Genomic DNA, 25,543 nt, shown 5'->3' on the forward strand with positions numbered 1-25,543 from the left:
TCCAATATTTGAATGACATTGAGTTTCGTGTAACTCATTGGAAGCTGGTATGTTGTAATGTTTAACCTATTCAGAACCCCTGATTTTAATGCTTTACCCCATTTCCAAAGGTTTTTTTTTCCTGCAAAGGTGTTTTAAGAACACATTTCTGCTAACTGATAACTTGCTACATATTTCAATTGTCAGAGTGTTCCCTGACATAGCCTGACTCTATACTTCATAAGTAATAAAGATAAAAATAACTGTTTTCTTAATGTAGTGTTTTAGGGCCACAGCTTTAATTAGGCCCATTGTGGATTTAAGGCCAAATGGGGGAATTCTGATTTTAAGTCTAAAACATCTTTAAAACGTGTGGTTTGCTGCATTCTTTTTTTTGCAGTCGGAGGGTGACAGGAGTATCATAATGAAGGGCGCTGGTTGTTGGGGTTGAATGAAGTTTCTTTGCCTTTTCAGAAACACACATTTGCACACAATTGGGGTGTTGTTCCCAACAGCCCCAAGTGAGCCATGGAGAAGCCTTTCTGAGGCACAGTCATGTGCAGTTGGCCAGAACTTGAAAACAGCAGTGTGTGTAACTGCTGGATGTTACATCAAGATATGTATAACTTTGGTTCAAATAAGGTTACGATATTTTAACTTGTGCTTGACTGTATTATTGCTGAACAAAAAAGGGCTTTTATTTATGTTCCTTGACCTATCTGGTCTTGGGGATCATATTCTGTATGCAGTGTCAGCTGTTGCATTTTTTGCTGTAACTGGAAGTAAACACCTTTACTTTGTAACATGGACTAATTGGTTTGGGAATATTTATGGAAGTGCTGGTTTTTAAAGCTAAAAATAATGCTATGGCTTTTTAAACTCATTCTGGATGTCAGAGATGCTCATGTGATCCTGAAAGTGTGGCTAAAAATGTTCGATTTTTAAATATGGTAATTAAAATTGTCTGTTGTGGGAGCAGTAGATGAGACATTTCCTGCATTTGTAAACTAAGCATCCCTTTCACCCCCAGGTTTCCTTGCATCTGACTGTTTGTTATGTTGGTAGGATCTGAACTCTCAGTGAACCTTCTTGGAAGAAAGTTTTCTGTTGGCCAAGTAGGGAGTGGGAGCTCTGCAGCCTGCCACCCTGCTCCATGACCTTCTGCTTTAGGGTTTGGATGTCTTTCCTTTGTTTTAAAAAGCTGATGCCCTCAGGGAATACAATACTGTAAACTGGAACTTCAGACATACATTTTCACTTTTAACTTTATCATTAAAAGAAAGCTTCAGATAAAGATACTTTCCCTTGGGTATAGCAGCTTGCTTCAGTCCTAATTTGAGTAGATACCACGGGTATTTCTTCTATTAATAGATGTTATTTATTTCCTTCAAGTTTATTTTTAGTGTTTGATGACCATTTTATACTCCAAGTATACCCTGCACTCAGAATTTTCTCCAGTTGTTTATGCAGACTTCCTATTCTCTAAATTTTTCTGGTTCTGAGATTTGTCTCTTGTTGGTTATTGGTCAATAAGATTTTTTTCTTCCAAGTAGAAGGGGATGTTTTTTGCTACATAGCTTTTATAGAAGTGATATATTTTCAATTTTGTACTACCTGCAAAATTACTTCCTCCCTTAAGAATAATGTTCTGAGCCTACCAGAGGGAACTGAGGTGATTTAGGGCCCTTTTGTGCCCATTGGTGGTCCGTGAAATATTTCTAAAGCAGTCTTACTGGGCTAGGTGGTCTAGTCCACTCTTGGGTGAATGTCTAAATTTTGCTACAGAACCACCTCAGCAAAAGATTTAATTTTAGCTAAAACGTAATGCAAAACTACACTATAACCAGGGTTTAGTTGGAAGACAGATCTGGTGCAGTTTAAGATATGAAAATCCAGGTTTTCTGGGTTGTGATGATAGTGAAAAATCAGAGCACTGGGGCTGGTCAGTAGTCTGGCTGTCAGGGCAGCCGTCTGCTGTGTTAGCTGCTCAGGGCTGCACCCTTTGTTTGAAATAAAAATGGTTGTTTTGACTGTTTTCAGTCAATTCTCTCTCTCTCTCCCTCTCTCTAGAAACTGATACTTTCGTGTCTCTGTCTGAAAGTGCCGCTATTGCTTTTTTTCCCCTAGACATTTTGTATTTTTAATACAATAAGCATTTTCAAAAAATTAAAGAATAAATGGAGAATTCTCATGCTCACTAATATCAGTAAGACCTACGACTCATCCCAGCAGATTTATTGTTGGGGCTAATATATGTCCATGCTGACTGTTGAATTGAGAAGTCTGTGCATGTTCATAGAGTAGAAAATGTTAATCTTATGTACTCTGACGCTCTTACTACTGCTACACATACGTATATACCTAATTTGAGAGCTGTCACATAATAAATATCAGATATTTCAAGCATTTGGGTTACTGTTGTTTGCAGAGGGCTGTTATTTCCTGGGCACTGTCTCTTCTGCTTCAGTCCTAATTCGAAGAACATGCCTTTTGCAGCACTAAGAAAAATTGTCTAATTCAAATTATCTCTGTGTAGATAAATTGAAAAACTTCCGCTGTTCTTAGATGCATATGCTTTCTTGGCTTTTATTTTTACCACATCGTTTTAGATTTTATTCCTGTTTCCTAAGTGAAAACTGCAATAATGTTGCTGTAAATCTATTAGACTGATTAGACTGTCAGCTGAATCTGATGCAAGTTTTGTGAGTCAGTGTAATTATTTCTTCTACTACTGAAAAACTGACAATCAGTCTTTAAAATATAAACAAGAGATTGAGAATTTTTGTGTGTATTGGATCATTGTCTTCTAATAGCGTCTTTACCCTGTGCATTGCTGGTTTGCTGTCATGCTGCTAGTTGAGCAGGAGATGATCTGTTCAGATTTACTGTGTTTCTAATGAAATGCTGAAGTATGAAAGGCATCTGTCCATTTGTAGTTACTGTTACGTGACTGGAGCTCTAATGTCATTCTCTGAGAGCTCAATTATCATTTCAGTGTTATGATTCATGTTTTTTTGATCGGTTAAGCCTCTAAATATATTTGGTTTTGTGTGTACAGCCTTGAGCATGTGATGATTTGTGATATGTGTGAGCACTATATGCCTTCAAACCCAAACAGGCAGTGGTGTGCAGGATAGGGGCTGTGACACTGATCTTCCCCCTGTGGCATTTCTGAAGTCTCTTGGCACACTTCTGCCAGCTCAGGAGAGGGTAACTTTTCTTTAGGAGCTTTTACCCTGAAATAAAAAAATCCCCAAACAAACCACAAAATAGCAACAGCAACAACAACAAAAATCACAAAAAAACCCCAGGAAAAAAACAGAAGAAAGCAAGCTGTAATTTTGATTACGGACTCCAAACTTCATCCTCTTAATTTCTCACAGAGGTTTTATCTTGTGGAGTGATGAAAATGTGGAAATGTGAGAGTCAGGCACTTCACAAGACTGCACCATTATTTTCTGGCAGAGGAATGAACATGCCTTGAAACTTTTGTGACGTGTTTATAAATCTGTTCTTGAAGACCTCTACTGAAGGTCTGATACCCCTAATATCTGTAATAATCCTTTTATGCCGTTACAAGACACTTTTTGCTGGTCTGGTCTTCAACAGACAAGAGAGCTGTTGGTTGCTGTTTTTTTTTTTTAAGAACTCCCCATCTCAGAGTGTTAACTGTGCCCTTACCAATGTTGTGCTGGGTCACTAAACAAATGTAAGTATGAGATTAGACTTGTTGATCAAAAAATGGTTCCTTGTGGTTTAAAACCTGAGAATCAGTCAACAGAAACGCGAGATGAGCTTGTGTTCTGAACAGCAGTATTTGTCATTACAGTGAAATCTGTTTCCCAAGAAGTGGAGGTGGCAGACAAGTATGGATGTAACCTCATCACAGCAAGAACAACAGTAACCAGAAGCCCAGAAACAGAGAAATAACACAGCTTCTGCAGACTTGTGTAACCTGCAAGGGAGGCTTTAAATAGCAAAACAGTTCTGAGGCATGAGTAGCAAGTTCTGTCATGCACTTGAGCAGCACTGTGTTGCAGCCAGTGTCTGGAAGAAAAGAGTCTAGCTAATTCACAACCCCAAAATCTGCTTATGGTTTGGCTGGTTTCAGCCCTCCAAAAAGAAGAGCCTTTGTAGCACCAGTGTTTTCTGTGGTTAGCTAAAGAAGGTTAGCTTTGTTTGGAGCATTATTTTTAAGAGATCTGTCTGCCTCTAGTATCAGATCTTTTTTTGAGATGAAGTCAACATATGAAGGCTGTGTGTCAGATTTCTGTTGCTAATGCACTGCTACAGGTTGTTTTCCTTAGTATGGAATATGCTTCATATAACAAAGAATTGCTTCTTGACGTGTGATTCCACTGTGAGAAGTAATGGGAAGAGATGGCACATACTCAGTACAGGTTTTTTAAAATAGTTCTTCCATTAGTGACAGAAGTTCGCTTTCAGTGAGCTATATTGGTCTTGCAGTGGAAGCCAAGTCTGTTGGCTTGCGCTCTGGTTAACACACAAGGAGAATCGCTACCGATATTATAGGTTCAAAAGCACCGTGTGAACCAAAAGGGGATCCAGCTTGATATATAGTACAAGGTTTGCTTGCAAGGCTGGTCATGATTCTTTTTTTAAAACACAAAGCATCTCACTCTTGCCCCAAACTCCCTTGGTACTTATAAACTGAAAATAAGTTCTACAAATCTTTGAGCGACTAAAAACATCAAACCTTGCAAGCCATTTTTCTGAGTAGAGCCATCTTTTGAGAGAAATTGGATGTTTTAATGTACAGTGTAGAACCTTTACTGAAAATTAAATTACCTATCTAGTTGGCTTTGTTATTTGGAATTAATTTATAACATCGCTACCTTTTTCCTTGGGACAACTTGATATGACAAGTATATACATTGGAAAACTGTACCACTGCAACAACAACAAAATAATTATTAACTTCAGGCTTTATCTAGTTAAGATCAAGCTCTGAATTGAATTCTTTAGTGTGTCGACAGCTGAAGATTTATGTCTTCCAGCTATATTCCTGTTGCAGAGTTGGCAGAAGTGACCTCTCCAAAGAAGGCCTTTGTTACGGATTTTGCTCTGTTTACAGTATTGCCATAAGGGTCACAATGAAGTACAGTACATTAAAGCTAATATATCACCTGCTGACAGTGATCTTATCTCATTGGTACCTCTTTCCCTCTCCCAGTATGAAAAAAATGCAGACATTAAGAGTCTAAGGATCACGGAAAGAAAGTTAAGTAATAGTTTTCAAGAGCTTTAGCATTAATGTCATGTCCCTATGTGCACTGTATTTTTGTGTCTGGCCAAATGGTTATATAATTTCTTTTTCTGTGAAGTTACTGTGAAAATATGGCTTTACCAGATAAATGCTACTAAGGGATAGAGCATAAAAAAAGCCATTTGGTTTATCCAAGGTCTGTGGAATCTATTGAGAGAAAGGAGGTTAGCTCAGGCTGGGAAGGTGGCATTCAGGTTAGATAGGCAGATAAGGAATCAGTACCGTGAGCTTCTCCAGTGGAAGCATGGTGGGACTGGGGTGAGCAGCAGCCTTTTAGATACCCTCCTGGTTCTCTCAATGCTGTCAGTTATGCTACATACAGAATGGGTCTTTCAGTCCTCACTGTCAGTGAGATGTTGTTACTTACGGCTTGTTTTCCCTTCCAAATACTGGCTAAAAATATAAATACAACCATTGTTACGTATGCATAAATACGTACATAGTTTCAAAGTATGCTTTGAAATCTCTCAACAGGGTGCTTCCCAGGCATCCTTTCAGGATGGGGAGATAAACCTCGCTGGACCCACAGAACTGTTGCTGGCTCAGAGGGCCCGACTCCCTGTCAGGTAGGAACATCTTCTGTTCAGTGCGGACTCAAGCGTGGTTTATCAACATGCAAGACAAGACTGGCTTCTCATTCCAGCTGCACCTGTGAATCTGCATCGGGCTCATCATCATCAGGATCTCTTCCTCTTAGTCTCTTTCCCATCCTAAAACTCTACTCGACTGATATACTGAAGCACATTTGTGCATGACAGTCTTTTACCCTCGTTGATGAATATGAATGATTTTATTGTGGTGTTTGTAATATAAGGCTAAGGGAGAAATATGCTACTGTGTATACTCTGTTTTTGCTTTCTACTCAATCCTACAAGTATTTCATGCCTTAAGATAGAGGATGTTCTTAAGTAGTATATTATATCTCAATAAATAAACAGTCAGCTGAATCCTAAAATGATCTTTTTCAGTTAAAATGTCACCTCTGTTTTTGAGTGGTAAGTTTATTACTCTGCTATATCGCGTAGCAGATTTTATAACTATGTTTATACGCTGTGAAAACTATAGCCAGTATTTCCAATATTTCCCCCTGCATTGCCTCACTAGAGTAGTCAGAGGGAATGCATCCCTCTCTTCATTTATAACAAACCAGAGATGGCCAGTGCTGTTATAACTGAAGGTGGTATTGGTCACATTGATCGTTTGGGAAATAACTTTAATTTTGACCAGTCTAAATTTTGGGTGAAATTCAGGTAAATATATAATCTACATTGGAAGCCAATACAGTAAAATTTGAGAGCTGCATAGCTGAAATGAGAGTAAACTAGGTGTTCTCAAGAGGTTTAATAATGAACTTTGGGGTATATTATTTCTGAAATCTCAGGGAAAATTCTAAATGGCTGAAATGAAATGATTAAAATAATTTTGCAGATTACATTTGTTACACTAAAATTAAGAAGCCAGGCTGCAATGCGGTGTCACGGAGTAGGGCAGTCAGATCCTCAGTTGTGGTAATAGAAGATTTGACCTGGCAAATTTAGAGCAAAATACTTCCATGCCGCTATTCTTCTGTCCCACCATAAACTTAAATTCCAGTTTTGACTGGTGGGTGATTCAGGTTGTGCTGAAGTCATCTTTTTAGTTGGCAAAGGAATTCAGTCCTTTGTCCAGTACGTAGTGTTTTTGCAGAACTGTAACGGTATTATAGCACATTGTATAATGAAATTAAGAGGTGTTATATGGCAAACTTCCATGTGACAGCTAAAATGTCAAAAATCAATTTATTTCGATTTTGAAGAGAGCAAATAATAATTTGCTATAATTCTGCAGTTTATAGTTGTTTGTCAAAACAGCATAAAATCAAACCCATAAAATAAACAGTATCTGCACACATTAATCTTAGAGCATTTATCCTCACAAACACCAGAGAAAAAACGAGTGTTAATATTCCCATTTTACCAACATGAGGTTCATGAAGGAGGCATGGACTTATATACCCAAAGCCTGTGGGGAAGTTTGCAAGAGCAGAGATGGTCTTATGGGCCACACCAGGATTTGGTAGAAGGATCGCCTTTCCTTTTAGAGCATGTCAAAAATTAGTCACTTCCATGCAAGAAAGTTAATTTCTTAGTTTTCCTTGTTCTTTGAGTCATCATTTAATTTCTTTTTTTGGGAGATTCTTTCATTTTGGTAAGGTTGTGCTTTTCAGCTCATCTGTCTGGAAGTTTCCTCCCTTTTGGAGGCCTCCTTGTCACCTGCTTCGTATGCCATTTTATAATTTCTTCTCTTGCATGCTGGTACTGATACATATTTTTAGAATGGTCTCATCATGAAAAGGAACTGGAGTGGTGTCCTTCCAGCTTTCTCTGCAACTGCCAGGCCTCTAAGTTACACACTAGCTGATTAGTGTTCATCATGCAGGTATAGAACTTGGTCAGTTTGATTGCTAATCCTTATTTTCTCTTTATGGAATGTTGCTAAAGACTTCTACAGCTTGTTTCACCTGGGGTAATTTTACGCATCACCAAATATATGCACTCATTTGTCTCTTGATCCATTAATTTGTAATGGGGATTAATCAAGTTCTCTGCACGCTATGCTCATATTTACTGTTGTACTTACGCTTTTACTAGGGTGTTTTAGATGATCTAAGTCCTCTTAGGAATTTTCTGAGAGCTTATTATTGTTTATTGAGTTAAACAAGTCATTGCTTGCCTTTGAAATTCTTCAGAAGGAGGTTGTCATACTCATTTGCTTTTAATCTTCATGGTCTGATTTCCAGTGTGGCCATTGGAAATGTTGACAATGAGGAAGACTTCTGTAAGACTTTTCAGAGATACCCAGTTTTCTGAAATGGCCAGATCTTTTCTGGCATGTCACAAAACAGTTAATAATAAACCTAGATTTCTGTAACTCTCATAGGTTTTTTGCTGAATTCTGCAAACTGTCTTGACAGAGGAGTATGGAAGGAAAAGTGATAAAAGATCTAGATTGTGGCCCACTCAATTGATGCCTGAACCAGACAGGGAGCAGAGAGAAAGCTGGCTAGAATAAAGTATTCCCAAGAACCTTTCTGCATTGGTTGTAATTTTTTTTTAAATAAAATGAGTTGTCTTAATCTGGATTGAGATTCGTGCATTAAGGAGAAGCATTGGCCAAAGAAAAAAACAACCTAAAAATAAAGAGAAAGTAGCAGTATTTCCTTAAATGCAGAGTAAAATAATTCTACCAAAATACACATTGCTTGTGTTTCCTGTGTCCTGAGGAGATTTTTGAAAACACTGTTTTGCCTGCAAGTGTTGAGGTGGGTAATAAGGATTTTTTCCTCAAAATTGTGAATCATATTCAAGTATTTCTAATATATTCCAGTTTCTTCAAACAGAGAACTTAAGAGGAATTCAGAACACATTATTTTGTAAAGCAAAGTTTGTTGTTATTTCTGTGAAATTCACTGGAATTTCAAAAGTCAAAGAATATAAATTTTAAGGCAATGATTTTGATTCTTGTATGGCTTTCTCCTTAAAAATGAAGAGGGTTTTTTTAAACTATTTTGCCAGAAATTTTTTCATTAGGAGTATCAGGTTTATAATGTAACTAGTCACTAGAGACCATCTGTCTATCTTACTGATACCTTAATTTGATTGAATAAGAGTAAAGAAGGTTTTATTAATAATATTAAATAAAACCTCCGTTTTTTCCACAGGTAGTAAAAGTAGCATCTTAATATCTGATTTGACTCCTTTTACACTGTTCTTTCTGAAAGATAGTATTGTGTAGGTATCTCTCTTCTGTATTTCAAAGATGTTAGGACCATGATACCTTAAGCCTTCACTTAAATAAGCCACGTTAAGTTAAGCAGTGTTAATAAAGCTGATATTTCAGCCTAATTGTGAGCTACTCCATGCTATGGGAGGAAGAAAACCAGTATTGTCACTGCTGCTCTCACTATATTCCTTCCTGTCACTGAGTTTGGTAATCGTTATGACCTATAGCACTTAAGCAAAAGAGCAGCTAGTCACCTGAGAAAATTATCTGAGCCTTCTCATCAGTGCTCCAACCTGTCTGAGGTCAGTGTCCCTTCCCTAACTACAGCCAAAAATGGGTATTTCAGAGGGAAGTGGAAAAAAAGAATACCGTGATTAATATTTTATGGTTATGAAGCCTAGTCAGTTGAAGTTAAAGGCTTCAGACTTGGCTTGTTTTATATTTCTCATTCAAGTAGAAAAACGGTTCCATTTGAAGCAAATCAGTTCACTGATTTAAGTAGGTAAAATTAGTTGCACGTTGGGTAAATGAAATGAGTGGCAATGTGGAGGATTTTTAGCTCCTCTATTCAGAAGCTAATAGGAAGTAAGGTTTTTTGCTTGGATTCTCTTAAAACATTTCACTGTAAGAGTATAGGGAAGCTTTTCAGGACTGTATCCCTCAGGAGTCTGAAAATTTTAATTTGACCTTTTGAGAGTTGAACTTTGCGAGAAGAGAGACTTGAAATATTGGGTCATCGGCACGTTTTTTAATGGAATAAATAAAGACAGGACTAATGACAAGCCTCTTGTAAATTCTGAAGTTGGATTTTTTTATTTATTTCCTAGTAAAGATGATGTTCAGAGTAAGGGAAGCCAAACTAGTGCCATCTGTATATAAAATTTGTTATTTTTTCCTTGCCCTCCCTTCATGTTCAGGACTAGGGCTGGTAGATTTTTAAAGTAACAGCAGGGTCTTGATACTCTACAGAAGTCAGGTGGAAATTTGTCACAACCTTTAACATTTAAACCCTTCACATACTATACATAAAAATACTGATTTTGAAAACCTTGCTTTTCTTAGTAAAAATGACGGTGTTAAGGAGCAGTAAACATTAATCTGTTTGGAAGTGGATGTTTAGCTTAATAGCAGTGGATTTGTTGGAACTCAGAGGGTAATTTATGCATAGATAATTCGTTACATGTTTTCATTATGTTCTGTTTTGCTGTCTTCCCACTTCTTTTTAGCAGAGGTCAGGGTCAGTTCCTTGGTTTAAGCACTGTAGATACATAATTAAAGTGTAACTGCAGCGTTTTTTCCTTCTCTGTATCTTTTTTGTTTTTAACCCACTGTGTCTTTCATTAGTCTAACAATACAGAACTGGAACAACTTGACTTAAAGAAAAAAACCCACAAAAACCTGGTGCCTTCAGGCTGTCTGGTTTTTCTCTAAACCTTTAGACATTTAATCTTGTGAGAATTTACTAATTCTAGTAGGGAAAAAAATTTGGATTACGGTAGCATCTTTACTAGATTAACGCATTTTAGTTAGGAGAGGGTGATTTGTTACCTTTTCAAACCCAAAACTGGAAGATTCTGTCATTATTTCATAGAAAATACTTAAACTTTGTGGATAGTTTGGTTAGTTTTGTGTAGAATGGAGCAGCTGAAATGTGCCTGTCTCCATCAGAAAGAGAGCGAGCAGTTTCCTTAACTGCGCCTGGAAAGCTCTTTCATGACTGCATGTTCAGTTGCTTTCTCATTTCCTTGTAGGGTGTTCTCCATCCCTATTTAGATATTGCGCAGATTTTCATCGTTTAAGCGTATTCACACTCTTTAGCTCCTCTTTCTTCTTCAGGGCTTTCATGACATTTTCATCAGAGCTTTTGAGCATCTAGTTTAAAAGAGGGAAGGGAAAACGTGGAAAAAAGGGTAGGAGGTGGGTGGGAAGTGTGCTACCTGATGGGTTTAGTTGAGCTGTCTAGCCTGGAAGCTTCTTTGGAAGAATGGGTACAAATGCTTTTTATTACCATCAGCAACTGTACTGTTGTAATATGCAAAAGTAGTACACGGACAGAGTCATCACCCTCTTTACTTGGATAAATCAGTGCATGCTTCATCTTTAAAATTCCCTTTAGTAACTTGACGTCACCTGTAAGCCTGTGCTCTCTACCAGATGTCAGCACCCCTTGTTAATGGATGCTCTCCTCCTCTGGAATGGCAGCCTTGGTTGGTGGGGCTGGAGGCACAAGTGAAGAACAAGCTATGAAGTGCAGCTTAATAACTTCACCTGTGAGCTCTCTGCATCTGAGTGACATTTCCTTTGCCTTTTATTTGGCTGTGGTCAATAAAAATGCCACAAAGCATGTTCAGAATATCAGCTATGCTTTTCTGTTTGCAAGGGAAACATTGACATCTTGCACTAAGAGATTTTTTTCAGATACAGCACCTTACTGTACCTTTGCTTAAAAACATATGAGGAATTCAGGGATCTATTCAAAGGGTTTTGCTTCATCATGTGCCTGGGTTGAAGACTTATGTGCCAGTGTTGAATAAGACTAAAATGGAAAAAGAATATGCCATTGGAATGATAAATACTTGATCTGTGTTTACTCAGGCAGTAGATTCTTGTGACATCCACATGATGACAAGTTTTGCCCAACAACCCATGCAGAAAGCAGATTTTTCCAAGGTACTCTCTTCGCTATGTTGCAAAACAATTAATCTGCTTTAGGCTGCTTCTGCTGCGTTCTCCGAGAGAAATCCTACCAAGATTCTGCTAGTGTTTGTAGTTGGAGAAGGTCAGAGCACCTTACCGAACCAGGTCCTGCTGCAAAACTCCAAACCATTTCTTTCTGGGGAGACGTCCCTTTTAAGCATTGGTGTGTTCAGTGGTTGAGATTGGTTCTTCAGTATTACTGGGTAGTTTGCAGAGAATCTTTCAACTAACAGATCTTTTCCCCATTTTGTAACTGACAAACAGGTAATTCTTGATACGGTTTTCAGGAGAGGGAGCTATAGTATTCGACAGCAAGGACACTGCCAATTTGAAGATCAGACTGATTCACCACTGAATATGTGCTGCTGGATGTGCAGCACTTCATTTAAATTTTGCTTTCCATGTTACAAATGGACTGCTGTGCATGCTCACTGCACACGTGTACATCTCTCTCTCTCTTTGCTAAACTGTACTCATCAACATTTTTAATAATATGCATGGCAAGCCTTCCTGACAAATGTGATAGACTGTAAAGAATCTGGCAGAAATCAATAAATATCAAGCAATGAAGAATTTAAATAGTAAATGATGACAGCTCATTCAGGTTAAAAATCAATAGTACAGTGTTGAATGTGGTCTTGGATACCACAGTCAGATCATGCTAGGCAGGTGTTCTCCCTTCACTGGTGCAGCAGGGAGAAGGGAGATGCCAGCATGCATTTGGAGAAGCCTGAGTGCTGTGTTTCTGGTTGGGGTGGACCCTGCAGTTCTGATAAATTTCACCAAGATAAATGTTTTTCAAAGGTTCATGTATTTTGATTGCTGTGACAATATATATGTATGTATTCCATCAAAACTGGATTGCAAACTTAGCAAGGACAGTATTTTCTGTGGTAGGAGTTCTGTCTGCTCCTTGAAGAACACGCAGGAGATACTAGCAGTGTAGCACGCTGAGGTACCTTCTGTGCATTGCTCACCAGTGCTCCAACCTCCCACCCCCAGCTAGCAATTAGACTCCAGGTCTTTTATACTGACTTTGATAGGCCAGACTTGTTTTTTCTTTTACTGCAAAATGCATTTAAGATGTATAGGGGAGATTTGAGATAGGATTAGGTGACTAGTAGGTTACTAACTTCTGGAATTTGATTTTTTCCTATTTTGGGGGTTAGTTTGTTTTTTTAAATGTGTGGAATATTGCAGAAAATCCATAAATTACCCTCTCTGTTGTCAGTATTACAGCTATCAACCAGCAGTGGAAGGCCATTCTGCATTCTCCCTCTTCTTTCAGTTTTTAAACTCAACTTTATCAAACTGAGGAGCCCCAGCACCTTGGTGTCCCTTGTGCCTGTGTCGTTTGGTAATTAGTATTCTTAAAGTTTATCCTGTTCAGGATCCCGTTCAACCATGCTCTATTCCCGAATACTCTCTCCAGTGTAGTGTAAACTGTAAGCCAGTGTGGAACAGTAAGTACACTGCTGGAATTCAGCTGTTCTTGTGGGCAGATTAAACCTACTGAAAGATGGACAGCATGAGTGAATTATGTCAATTTTTTCTGAAGTCCCTAATCTTTGAGGTTCCTAAACAAAACAAAAAAAACAAACAAACAAAAAAATCAAATCCCAGATATCCTGCTTTTTAATTTTTTTTACTGTCAGGCTTTCATAAGTATAATATAACAATAATATGTCCTCAAAGATCTATTAAAATTGTTGTGAAGAGCTCTTATTTTGGATTTTTAGTGCTTTAGTACACCCATAACTGTTAGGATGTGCCACAGTGTTTAAAAATAATACACAATCTAAGTGTGAGCTACTTGTTTTCAGAAAGAAACCGGTTTTTCTTAGTGTGTAGATTTCATGTTAGATTTAAAAATAAACTTCTTTGTTTTCTTTGGCTTTGAGCCTACTTATAACTCTAAGTGCATTGATTTAATATGACAGCTAACCTGTCTATCGTGATAGCACTCAAAAAAATTCCTGCTCTATTTTACAATTGCTTAGGAAGACAGCTCTTCCCTGGAGTACTTATGCAGCACAGGGTTATCTGGGGACAACTGTAACTTACTTAAATTTTCCCTGTACAAATGAAAGCCCATTCACTACTTCTGATCATTTTCTGGATCTGTAGGACTTGGTTACTTAATTTGCTTGTAAGTTTTGATTCTGTAAGCTTCTTTTGTTAGCTCAAAAGACAATAAAAGTAGCCCTTTAATTTTATTTTTTTTTTTCCTGACTCTTAGAGAATTGGAGGAAGTAAAAGATGGAACTGAAAGAAGAGTTAATTTCCTGTGCATGCATTTTTGAGGTTTTGGTAACCACCCTGATTAGCTTCTCTGACCAGTTTCACTAGAAAAAAGTGATTTTTAAAAAAAATTACAGGAAGGTTTTGTCAGGATTTCCCTGTTTGATTCCTGAAGAGAGGGGAATACTGGAAATAAAAAATCAGGAAATATAAATGCCTGTTCATTTTGCCTGTCTCATAAATATAGTAACATGAAAATCTGTTACACTGAGATCAGGGGTGGTTTGTTGTTCCGGGTCTGTTGTTCCATTTCGGGGTTTGTTGTTCCATTTCATTTTCATGGAATATAAATTCATTCCAGTATCAGCCTTTTTGTAAGAACAATAAACAGAAAAACCCTCCCTAAAAATCCCAACAAACCAACCCTCTCCCCCCTGCCCCGACTCCAAAACCAAAAGAAAGTTATATAAACTTATTTTCGAGTGTTATTCCATATTTAGCTGACCAAGCCAAGAATTGTATCTAAGGCAAGTTGCTTCCAATTAATCATTATGTAACTGGATATAGGTTCATAACCAAAAAAAACCCCAAACCTCTTACATTATTAGGAAGCAACGCCAGAATTTGTCTAAGATCATTTACAGTAACTGTCCTTGTGAGATAGTTTAGCTGTGATGTGGTTTTATGTTGTGTCTAATCTGGTGTAACCGTGTTGCCACTTCAAGGGTAGTCCCAGATTCCTCCCTTACACCTGCGCATTTCTGATGATTCTTGCATCAAATCAAAGGATCATAAGACCATGGGTCAGTGAGGTCAGTCATCTGATCCCAGAGGAAGTTGTTGTGCAAGGAAAAAATCATTTGGGGTGGGGGAGTGGGGTGGTGTGGAAGAGTTGGCTTGGTCATCTTTCTCATTTTGCAAACATGCACTCTCTAGATCTGTTGAATGCTTTTTGGAGAATGATCAGAAGTTTTTTTTTTTCTCAACAGCAGCCTTCACTTGCATCAGTTAGACCGAGTCTTTAACTCATGGCAATATACAAACTGGCCATTTGGTTCAGTTTTACATGTTCTGTAAATGCTATAGGATTGACACGCAAGTGTAGAGCTTCTTATAGCTTGAATGCATTAGGGTGTTCTAATGTAAATGGAAATCCCCAGTAGTTGTCCACTGGCCACTAACCCTGAGTGCTGATAATGTTCAGTACAATTTCAGGGGAGGGAGCGTTACAGAAGATGTAGGTAGTATAGAAAGAAGGAGTGTGATCTGCTGTAATACAGACCGTACTCATTTCCCTCTCTTTTTTTTTTCCTATTTAAAAAAAAAACCACAAAACAACCCACCACATTCTAGCCAATTCAAGTACCTTCCTTTTCAAATTATGATCACCCAGAATAGAGTTAAGGTCACTGTAAGGCTGGCAGCATAAAATACTCAATAGGAAATGAAACGGTACCTAGCCATGAAACAGCAAAAATCTGTCAGAGATAATGTAGTGGGTTTTGATAATGGTGTTTGAGGAAGGAAACTTCCTAATAAAATGAGCTGGGTTGCACTTTTGATTACAATTTGTGTTGTTCTTTGTTTGTCGGTGAGGTGGTATGCAACTGAGGGCAGAAATCAAGATATTTAAACATGATTTTACTGATTTCCTTATTGGCTTGATGTTTTTAATTTGTTAAATTCATGTTTATAATGTGTCCACATAGGGAAATTGACTAAAGCAGCTCATGTGGAGTTTAAATTAAGAGCACATAGAATAAGATTTTTTTATACTTTTTTTAATGATGAAGTCTCTCCTGATTTAAAAGCTTATTCTTTAATATTCTGGTTAATTTACTTAAGGGTTGACTTAGGAAAATGTCTAGTACTTGGTGTCTTTCCCTTTCAAAGTACACAAATGCTAATTAAAAAAACCTGAAGAATTCAATAGCCATTTTACATTTTGTTGTATTTTTATATATTAGTGAGCTCTGAGTTGAATATTTTTTCTATCCTTTCTGCTCTCTGATCAATCAGGAATTTGTTTTTAACATAGAGAATTCTGTGAGGAAGCATATGAGATGTGTTTCCCTGTGCTCTCTTCTAGTGAAATGACAAAAACAGTGGAGATTTCTGGGGAAGGTGGACCCTTGGGAATACATGTAGTGCCCTTTTTTTCATCTTTGAGTGGAAGGTAAGATATTTCCTGCTCTGCCCAAGAAGTATATTAATGAAAGGATTTCAGTTGTGGTTCTCTTTAAAATACCTACTATTTAACCATAGGGAAAAGAAATGCTTAAAAGAAAATTGGTCTATGACACTGTTTTCCATTACCAAAATATTTACTAGTCTAAGAGACCTATGAGACAATACCAACCCTTTTGTTCATATATGTCTTTTTAATTACCTCTGTTTTTATCCTCTGAATGGTGAACTAGACTTTCTGTAGAATAATATCATACTGAAGGTATAGGGTCTAGGGGGTTGGGTTTTTGTGGGTTTGGGCTGTTTTTGTGGTTGTTGTTGTTGGGGGGAGAATGTGGGGGGTGTGTTTGGGTTTATTGTTTTGGTTTGGTTGTTGGTTTGGTTTTTTTTTTTCCTGTTGGGTTTCTTTGCATAGAGGCCCTTCCTTAGTGACATATCAGACAAGAAAAGTCAAAAAAATTGCTTGCCTGGTCATGCCTCATATTTTCCAAGCCACCTTTCAGATTTGGTTGTGTAGCATTTATAAAATGTGCACTATACCATGAACTTTTCTTTGTCACAATACAATTACTTTAATTATAAATGATTTAACATAGTCTCTTGAGATCACAAAAGCCTATTATACCAGTGTGCTCATATTGATGTACTGTAGTTAAGACTGTGTCAGCATTTTCATTATAACTGTTTTCCAAGCTATGTAACTCAGATGTAAAAAAATTTTTTTTTAAATTCTAGGCTGATATTTGACGTACAGAGGCTTAGCCAGAGAGTTAATTTGACACTGGCAGCCCTGAATAAGAGAGGAGAAATTGCCAGTACCATAAATGACACTACAGTAAAATGTCTGCCTGTAACACAAAGACAATTACTGCAAAAGTAAATATTGTCTAATTCTTAAGTGGTTCTTGTCATCTTTCATGTAAGGCAGAGAATGTGAAGGGTTAAACTGCCTTGTAAAGGTCTGTGTGTGTAAGTGTTTTCTTGGCAAGATCTGAGTTTGTTAGTGGGCCCAAATTCATCCAGAAAGTTTTATTTGCCAAATGGGGAAATAGATGTCCACCTGCTGCCTGGAAAATGTTGCCACTGTCTCAAGAAGAAAGTTGGTCTTCGATGGGAACTGCAGGAGGTTTGAATTGTGTCCTTGGCTTTGCAGGTTGTCTGTTTGTCTTGAGAAAGACACTTGTGTTTGTTACCCCCTCATGAAATGCAGACAGTAGTTCTTTGTTACAGGCATGCCATAAATGTTGTGGTGTTTCCAGATCATTAGGTAAAAAATGCAATGAAATTGCAAGCTATTAAAATCAGTAATTATTGTGACTGTAACACAGTTCTGTGCTGAAGTATCACTGTTGGGTGCAGCTTTTAAAAACCTCCATGAAGAAATAGTTCCTTCGTCTACATAGCATACATGTTTTTATGTCCTTATTTACAAATGCTTTTGGGAATCCCTTGGAGCAAAGGGGCTTTTGACAGATGGACTATTTGTTTAGACAGTTGTCTTGAAATTTTAATGACCCTTGGCAGAACTATACTGTTATCTTTGTAAAAGCACTAGAATGACTCAAATCATTTGCCCCTCTTCTTTAATCAAGCTTGAGACTACTGTATACATTTTAACTCATCATAACTTGAGAAGGTACAGAAGAGCATGTTTTATTTCTGTTAATAACAAGGTACAATTTATGGGGGCACCCTGGCCATGACTTGGTCTGGTATTTCAGTTATAAAGTTATCTTCTAATAAGGTAATGCTGCCTTTAGCCTAGTGTTGCTGTAGAGCAAAATTTTTCTAGAGGTAGTTAAAACGTTGTATTAATTTACAAAATGTTAAAAAAAACCACAAGAACTACAAAACTAATGGAAATCATTTTTCCCTTTTCTTTCGCACTTAGATATCATTAAAAAAGGAAATGAAAATTTGATAGTGCATTAAAATAATGGTAGAATTGAGGCTGTGGTAAAAAGTAGTGGAGCAATGAATTGAAGCTGCCACAGCATACGTAACTCAAGCCACTCAGGTACTACAATACACACAAGAAGTTTCAGACAAGTGAGCAATCCTGTTGCATTATATAGATGAAGCATCTAAGCACAACAGGATTAGTGAGCAACCAACTTAATTTGTAATTCCTTTTAATTCTCTACTTTTATTGATTTGCATCTTAATTATATTTCATTAGTTCTTAGGGTTTAGGTTTTTGGTTGCCACTAGTTGAGTGTTTGTCATCAACAGGGCTGCAGCTCCTCAACACCACTGGCCCTTTGAATTCTTCTAGTGAAGGGTAACACAGGTTGCAAGAGAATCTTTATGCAATAGATTAAATTGTTTTCTTTCTGTTATATGTTTTGAAGAAGTAATATTTGGTAGGAACCAAGTTTTCACTTAAAGTACATTGATATGACATAATTTTTTAAATGTTATACAGTAAATATCAAATAGGATGCATGGTGAATATGTTATTATTATTTGAAATAGTTAATGATGTGCTGTGTATCTGTGGAATGGACTTAAATACGAGGGGCAGTCATGAAGCTGAGAAAGAATACAAGACTTCTGTGCTGTGATTGGAGTGCTGGCACATTGGAAATTGCACATTAATATTTTATGGAGTATAACCAATAGAAAATGGTCTCTAAAGGTCATCTGTCTTTGCTGCTGATGTGGTGTGGAAATTTAGCAGATAAAACTAGATTATAAAAGGTCTTCACAAACACGCAATTGTCAGGTTTTTTGGACATTATACTGGTATCATTGGATATATCTATGTTGAGTTGTAGTCTGCAGTACAAAGATGCTCCAGGTAGGTCAGAAATACCTTAGCACTCCAGCAGAGCTAGCCACACTGGAATTTTTCACCGTGCACGCTTGTTCACTTAACGCATTATCAGAAGTTTCTGTGCTGCACCTCAGTTTTCAATTTGCACATAATCTGGTAACAGACAATTTAGGTTTTGATGTTCTGATGCTCTCCTGCTGCATGAATAAATAATATTGCTGTCATTATGAAAACAAGGGGCTCTGGCAACTGAAGTTTCAGAGACTTTTCAGGTGTAGAAATAGTGGTTACTTTTTATCTTATTCTAATGCCTGTTTATTATAGTCAAGTTAGATAATTACTTGTAATCTATTTGTGATTTTCTTTGGAGCAAGGTGTTCTTACTTAGTGGCAGAAAAATATTGCGTAAGCTACATTCAAATTTTTAATTGGGTGAGGAGATCTAGGTCTTTTCCTATTTCTCCAGGTATGATTTACAGGACTTAATGCTTCCTGAAGTTCTAACAAGTAGTATAGTCCAGCAGTTTTTCTTGATGTTTCATGCAATCCCCTTTCTTTTAATTAAAAAATGAGCTGGAAATCCTTTCGCCATGTTAAGCATTTCATAATGGTCTACTCTAACTCATCTTATACACAGTAGAGATTAATACCTATTTTTAGTTGCTATAAATTCATACCATCAGATTAAGGATAGTTTTCGGGGATTTTTTTGCCTTTTAGGATGCTGGGACTCTTCATCCGTGGTATTGAAGAAAATAGCAGATCTAGGCGTGATGGGCTTTTCCATGAAAATGAATGCATTGTGAAGATTAACCACGTGGACCTTACAGATAAAACCTTTGCACAGTAAGTGCTGGTTTACTGATTCTTTTAACTAGCCAGGATTTTATACAATGCTGTATAAAAGTGATTCATACAAAGACATTAATATTTATTTCAGATAAAATGCCTGTAAAATTGACACGTGGCAGAAACTTTGTAATTTTCTTTCTGAAACCTCCAAATAAGGTGAAATTTGAGGATCAAATTCATAGTCTTAGTGAACTTATTGTACTTACTTAATTTAAATAACAGCAAGTTTTTTAATAGTTATCTTTACTTTCTAATTCTCCTGGGGTTTTTTCATATTTTCTCTGTAGTTTTTCCTCATAAGACCTTCAGAATGAATCAGCATCACAGCATGTTTTTTAGGGTTCTTTCGCAAATGAAGTAAGGTTTTTGTGCTGCGGCATTTTAAACATTTAATTTTTTTGAAAAATACTAGTGCTGTCAAACTATGATTAGTTTAGCTAAATGGTCTCACCTCTTACGACTTCTATTAAAAAATTGTTGACATTTATTATCTATCTCAAATTACTTTAAGTAACAGGTTGCTTTGATCAGCTGTGAATTAATGTGACATTGTTGCACAAAAGAATAGCCTCTCAAATTTCACAGATATTTTCTGTAGTAATTAAATAGTAATTTGGTTTTTCTTTTAATCCATATGTTTAGACAGCTGACTGACTGTTTATAATATAACAAAAATCTATTGAGATCTCAAGGGAGTTGAGGCTTAACTTTCTAAACAGTAAGCCAAATGTTCAAGGTTTCTAGGCTGAAATCAAATACATAATTTCATTGTTAGGGATAAATATTTGCAAAATAGGTTTTCGTAAAACCAGTGTAGTTCTGTAGGGTAGATAGTACCTTGTTTCTGAGGCTGTTTTTTTTGCCTCCTGATAGATGTCATGTTACTGCTTTCTGCATATTTGGTGGTAAACGTATTCTGTTGTGATGTAGTTCATGCTGTTCTCTTACACCTATGAAAAATTCCCTCATAAGATATCACCTTTATCAGAACGTAAGTGTTGGTATCGTATTAAAATGTTCATTGCCTCACCTGTGAAATTTTGTAATTAATCTCAAGTGAGATTTTGCCTGAATCGAAACCTCTCTTTTCAAAATTGTATGTGATCTTTTCTTTACAAATTTATTGTCTCTTTTGTGTTCTCTTCAGAATGTAACTAGAGCACCAGAGGCTTTAACCCATGAGATATATGTGGAGTGGAGGGCTCCGCATACTTTTCTATAAGGTTACGAGGTTTTGGGACAGTTAGAAATATTACAGTAAACTTTCCAGTTTTCTGTCAGGCTTTTCTTCAAAATCAGAAATGCAGAACATAACACTTCAAGTTTGTGTAAAGGTTTGGGATTTGGAAGGGATATTTACAAAGACAATTGTTAGTTTGGAGAGGACAGTTTTGTTAGATGATATCTCTGTCACTGGCAGAGTGAGAGAAGTGACTAAAAGGGTGTTTAAGTGCAGAGCCTAATTTAGTCGGTCACCTTAAGTTAAAATAGCAAGTAGTGTGGTTGCAGTGGCATTGGATCTGAGGAGGAAAACTGTGGGCAGTGAGGGCTCAACATCCATCTGAGGACTGGGGAGAGTATTTTGGACAAACTCTAGCTGGTCCCTTATCCTGTTACGTTGTTCTGGTGAATTGCTTTCCAGAATACCCTTCTGTATCATCTCTCTACCCTGGCTGTTGAGAATGGCTAAAGAAAACATCTTTCCAGGTTGAAACTAATCTCAGTGGATATGCCTTTTAGTTTTCATCTGGTATGACATAACTGTACTAACCTGACAGAAGTCCAAGTTACAGAATGCAGTAATTGTAATGGATGTGATGAAGTATTGTCCCAATGACTATTGACCCACAAACAGTCATCAGATTCTCTTTTGAGAGGAAAATCTGTTTGCTAGTTTCAAATTGACATTTCTTCGTAACCCTTGTAAAAGCTGTTTTAACACTTAGCAGAGACTGTTACATACTGTCTCTTTCTGTTTTCAGCAGAGACTTTCTAGTATTGCTCCTGATGATTGCTGCTTGTGCAGCTGTAATAGCAGCCTACTTTCTGTATTCCCATGTTTATAATAGTTTTATATATTGGGACTGTTGGTCTGCTTTTTCATTTGCTGTTAATCTATTCAATTACGTTCTGTTGTGTTGCAGTTTCTAGCACCTCTTTTAATTGATTCCCTTATTTCTTTAAAGTATGCATTTGGGGTCTCAAGAAATGTAAATGTCTTCACCCATTATTTTTTCTCTTTGAAGTACAGCCAGTTATTTTGCCCCTGAAGACAGCATATAGGCTTTCCCACAGGATGTCTTGCATTATTTCCACTGGTTTTTTGTTTGAAAGAGATCTTATATTTTCTCTTTCATTTATTTAAAATATTCATCTCCCCAAACTGAGTTAGTAAATTACCTTGTAACGTATGATGAAGTGACTACTTGCAAGGATGAAAGACGGAGTGTGAAAAAAAACCTGGTTAAGACATTGCATCCGTATGCTGGGAGCATGCCATAGTTTCTACGATCAGGGTAAGGTCTGTCCTTGAAAACCTTCACAGGCTACATATAGGTGAGCAAGTAACCTCAACCCCTGCCAGACACAGTGGAACAGTCCTGTTACAGTTCTGAAACCTAACCCTTGAGGGTGATGCTGGAAGAATCTCTTCCTACAACACTCTTATTGCTACCTTTCTTTTCCAAGTTTGAGGTTTCTTTTCTGGCAGTGTCTCCTGTCAGTGAACATGGTTATTCTGACTCTCAGTGCACATACTCTCAGTGTAGCCAAGATGGTTCTTTCCCACAGAATTATCCATTGGGATTGCCCCCTGACTTCAGTGTCTTCACACTGCAAAAAACCTCTCAGAACATCCCCTCCCTTCTACTACCTGCAGCTGCAAGGTAGAGGTACTGTTTGGCTCTGTTGATCTGGGAAAGCAGTACGTGTGTGTTCAGGATGTTAACCTTTGTGGGGGCTTCCTTTCTGTACTAGTATAAAAAACTTGTTTGTTTCAGAAGTACTTTCAACACTGACTCCTGTTGCGTAACTGAGTGTAAATCCAAACCCAAGAATTCAGTGAAATACTGACTTTGCCTGAAAAACATGCTGCAGAAAGGTATCAGATATACAAGTTGTTCTCAGAAGGACCCCATGATTTATTTAACAATTAATGTGGCCATTACTTCCACTCTTGACCTGATTCTGCTAAGCATAAGTTCTTATTATTAAGATGTGCTTCAGCTACTGCTTTTGTTTGTACTTAAGTTGACTCCTTTGTTCCTTTAGAATCCAAGGTTTGTAAAATGTCTCGATGGACCAATCTACGGGTTATTCAGATCCGGGGAAGGCTTTATGAACAGTTGCTTTGGCCAACTTATCTTGATTGCCTTGCAATGCATGGGAACCTGCACGCTGTGCTGTTACTGTGTTATCAGTTCAAGGGGAGTAGTTTCCTTAAATGCTCTAACACAGTTTCTGGTGTTGCAGTTGAGCACATCTCTAAAGACATTGATTAAGTAAAGTCCGTATATCCACCTCAGCAAGAGGTTACTGCTTGGAAAATGTGAGCAATACTTACCCATTTATCCATTTATGTAGAAACACAGTGCTCCAGGTGGGGGGTCTCACAAGAGTGGAGTAGAGAAGGAGAATCCCCTCCCTCGACCTACTGGCCAATAGTTGCACATTTTTGGTCACCAGTTTTTTTTCTGACATCTGTATATATCCCATACCATCATCCTTTTCTGTTGCACCATTTGCAGTCATAATATCTCTTCTGAAGATGTCCATATATCCCATGCCATCGTCCTTTTTCACTGCTGTGGAATCAGCCAGCAGTTGCATTAGGGATGATGAAGGTATCTGAGGGGCAGTTAATCTGTACTCGGAAAAAATGGAGTCCTGAGCTTGCTCAGAGTAGATGTGTCCACCAGAGGAATTGGTCATAAGTGCTCAGCGTGCCTCTGTGCCAACAAGAACATATGTAACGAATACTTGAAAAAAGTAGCAAGCTGTAACTTCAGGAGTCTTTTGATGAGTTTTTGCCATCAGAACTTTCCTTCCTGATGCTCTGCATGAAGAATTGCATTCATTAGTTTATTCTGGCAGATACATTTTCATAGCAGCCTAGGAATCCTGACAGATAGGCTGTTCCTACTTGAAATGTAAGGAAATGCTGTAGTTTAGATATCTTATTTCATGCATACTTTTTAGAAAAGGGACCCTGTAGATGTGAAGGTAAGGTTATTTCTTCATGTTTAAGAAAAATTTTTGTCTTATTCACTGTAAACAACTTCAAACTTTGCCCAGATTTTCTGATTTATTATGTGAATTTTTGTACCTTTCTTTTAAAGGGCTCAGGACATCTTCCGTCAGGCAATGAAACTTCAAAGTGTCATCTTGGAAGTGCTTCCTCCATATAATCGAGAACAATATGAGAAGTCTGCTATTGCTCCTCTTTGTTTTCTGGATAATGAAGAAGGAGTTCCAAAAACAAAGATTCCACCTCCTGTTCATCCAAAACCTGCTCTGAAAACAATTAACCTTTCTGGAGCAAGCAGCTTGGAGGCAGGTGTACAGGCAACACTACAGCAAGCTAAGAGCCCTAACCTCCCACATCTGGGTAGAAAGTCATCTTCTCCCTCACTGTCTCCCCTTATGGGCTTTGGCAATAAAAAAAATGCAAAGAAAATAAAGATAGATCTGAAAAAAGGTAAGTCTTTGAGGAGGATATGATTAATTCTGTATCATATTCTCTGTAGTGATACCTTAACTTTTAACTAAACCAGTGACGTTAAAAGTACAAGCAAGTTATTTATGGTTTAAAAGTTCCAGAACTTCCAAAAGCTAAAGGAATGTTAACACTAACATTCTCAACAGTCCACTTCCTTGTAATTTTTGGATGCGTGTTATCCACACTTCCAGTCCTTTAAAAACATCTCAGCTACTAATTATGTGGAAGGTGTTATGTTAGCAACATGCGACATTAAGAGAAGCTTCAGCCTTTTTGCGAGTACAGAAGAAAATTTGAACTGACTGCTGGTGACTTTTGTTATTTTTATTCCTATCTGCTAATTGACCCCAGCACTGTTATGACATTGTTTTAAAGATATGTTTAAAAAATATACTCTGTTCTGTTTCATGTTATCCAAGAAGTTGACCACAGATTTACCTGTCTTTCCCTGTTTTACTTTCTGCAAACCTTTGCTTTCCATCTGTATTTATTCAGCTGTCAGCAGGCCAAATTTTGTGTGTATATCTTAAATTGCCGCTCTATGCAGATGTCTGTCTTTGCATGGAGTAACAGGTTTATACACATGTAGTAAAATGTGCTTAAGCAGATCCCAATTAGCATTTATCTTTTCTGTTTAATTCCTGTCTCTGGTTTGGCTGAGAGTTAAATTTGATGCTGGAACTGGCCCTTTTTAAAAACTGTCTGTAACTTTATTCTTTTAACGTATAATGAATGTAATCAAGCTGTCATTTCTTAAATTTTGTTATTTCTTAGCTTAAATCACTCATTTTTACTTCTGAACTCTTCAGCTTTGCATTAAGAAAACCTACTTCATCGTTTTCCTTATTTTAGATGCAATGCTTTTGATTCTGAAACAGTAATTTGTATTTTTAGAAATGGTAGGAATGTGATACTGACATGATATCTCTGGAAACTATCACGTGGGTAGTAATCTTGCTCAATATAAGATTTTTATGCACCCTGCTATTCCTGGGTGACTTTGGTGGCTTATAAGCAATACCTGCTAATACTGATTTTACTCCCC

The 25,543-nt window shown here is 37.3% G+C and overlaps 1 protein-coding gene across 2 annotated transcripts in view; it reads left to right on the forward strand.

Annotated features, from left to right (window-relative positions):
- The window catches only part of PARD3B (par-3 family cell polarity regulator beta), a 427,129-nt gene that overhangs the window by 175,989 nt on the left and 225,597 nt on the right, over positions 1-25,543 (forward strand). The window contains exons 5-8 of one of the 2 annotated variants that reach the window (XM_074911133.1): positions 5,741-5,832; positions 16,056-16,142; positions 19,650-19,775; positions 24,119-24,477. In XM_074911133.1, the coding sequence (XP_074767234.1) occupies positions 5,741-5,832; positions 16,056-16,142; positions 19,650-19,775; positions 24,119-24,477 (664 nt within the window). The remainder of the gene's footprint in view (positions 1-5,740; positions 5,833-16,055; positions 16,143-19,649; positions 19,776-24,118; positions 24,478-25,543) is intronic. The other variant, XM_074911134.1, reaches the window with a different exon arrangement.

This window comes from Athene noctua, chromosome 7 (genome assembly GCF_965140245.1).
Source record: "Athene noctua chromosome 7, bAthNoc1.hap1.1, whole genome shotgun sequence".
In the NCBI taxonomy this organism is placed as follows: Eukaryota; Metazoa; Chordata; class Aves; order Strigiformes; family Strigidae; genus Athene; species Athene noctua.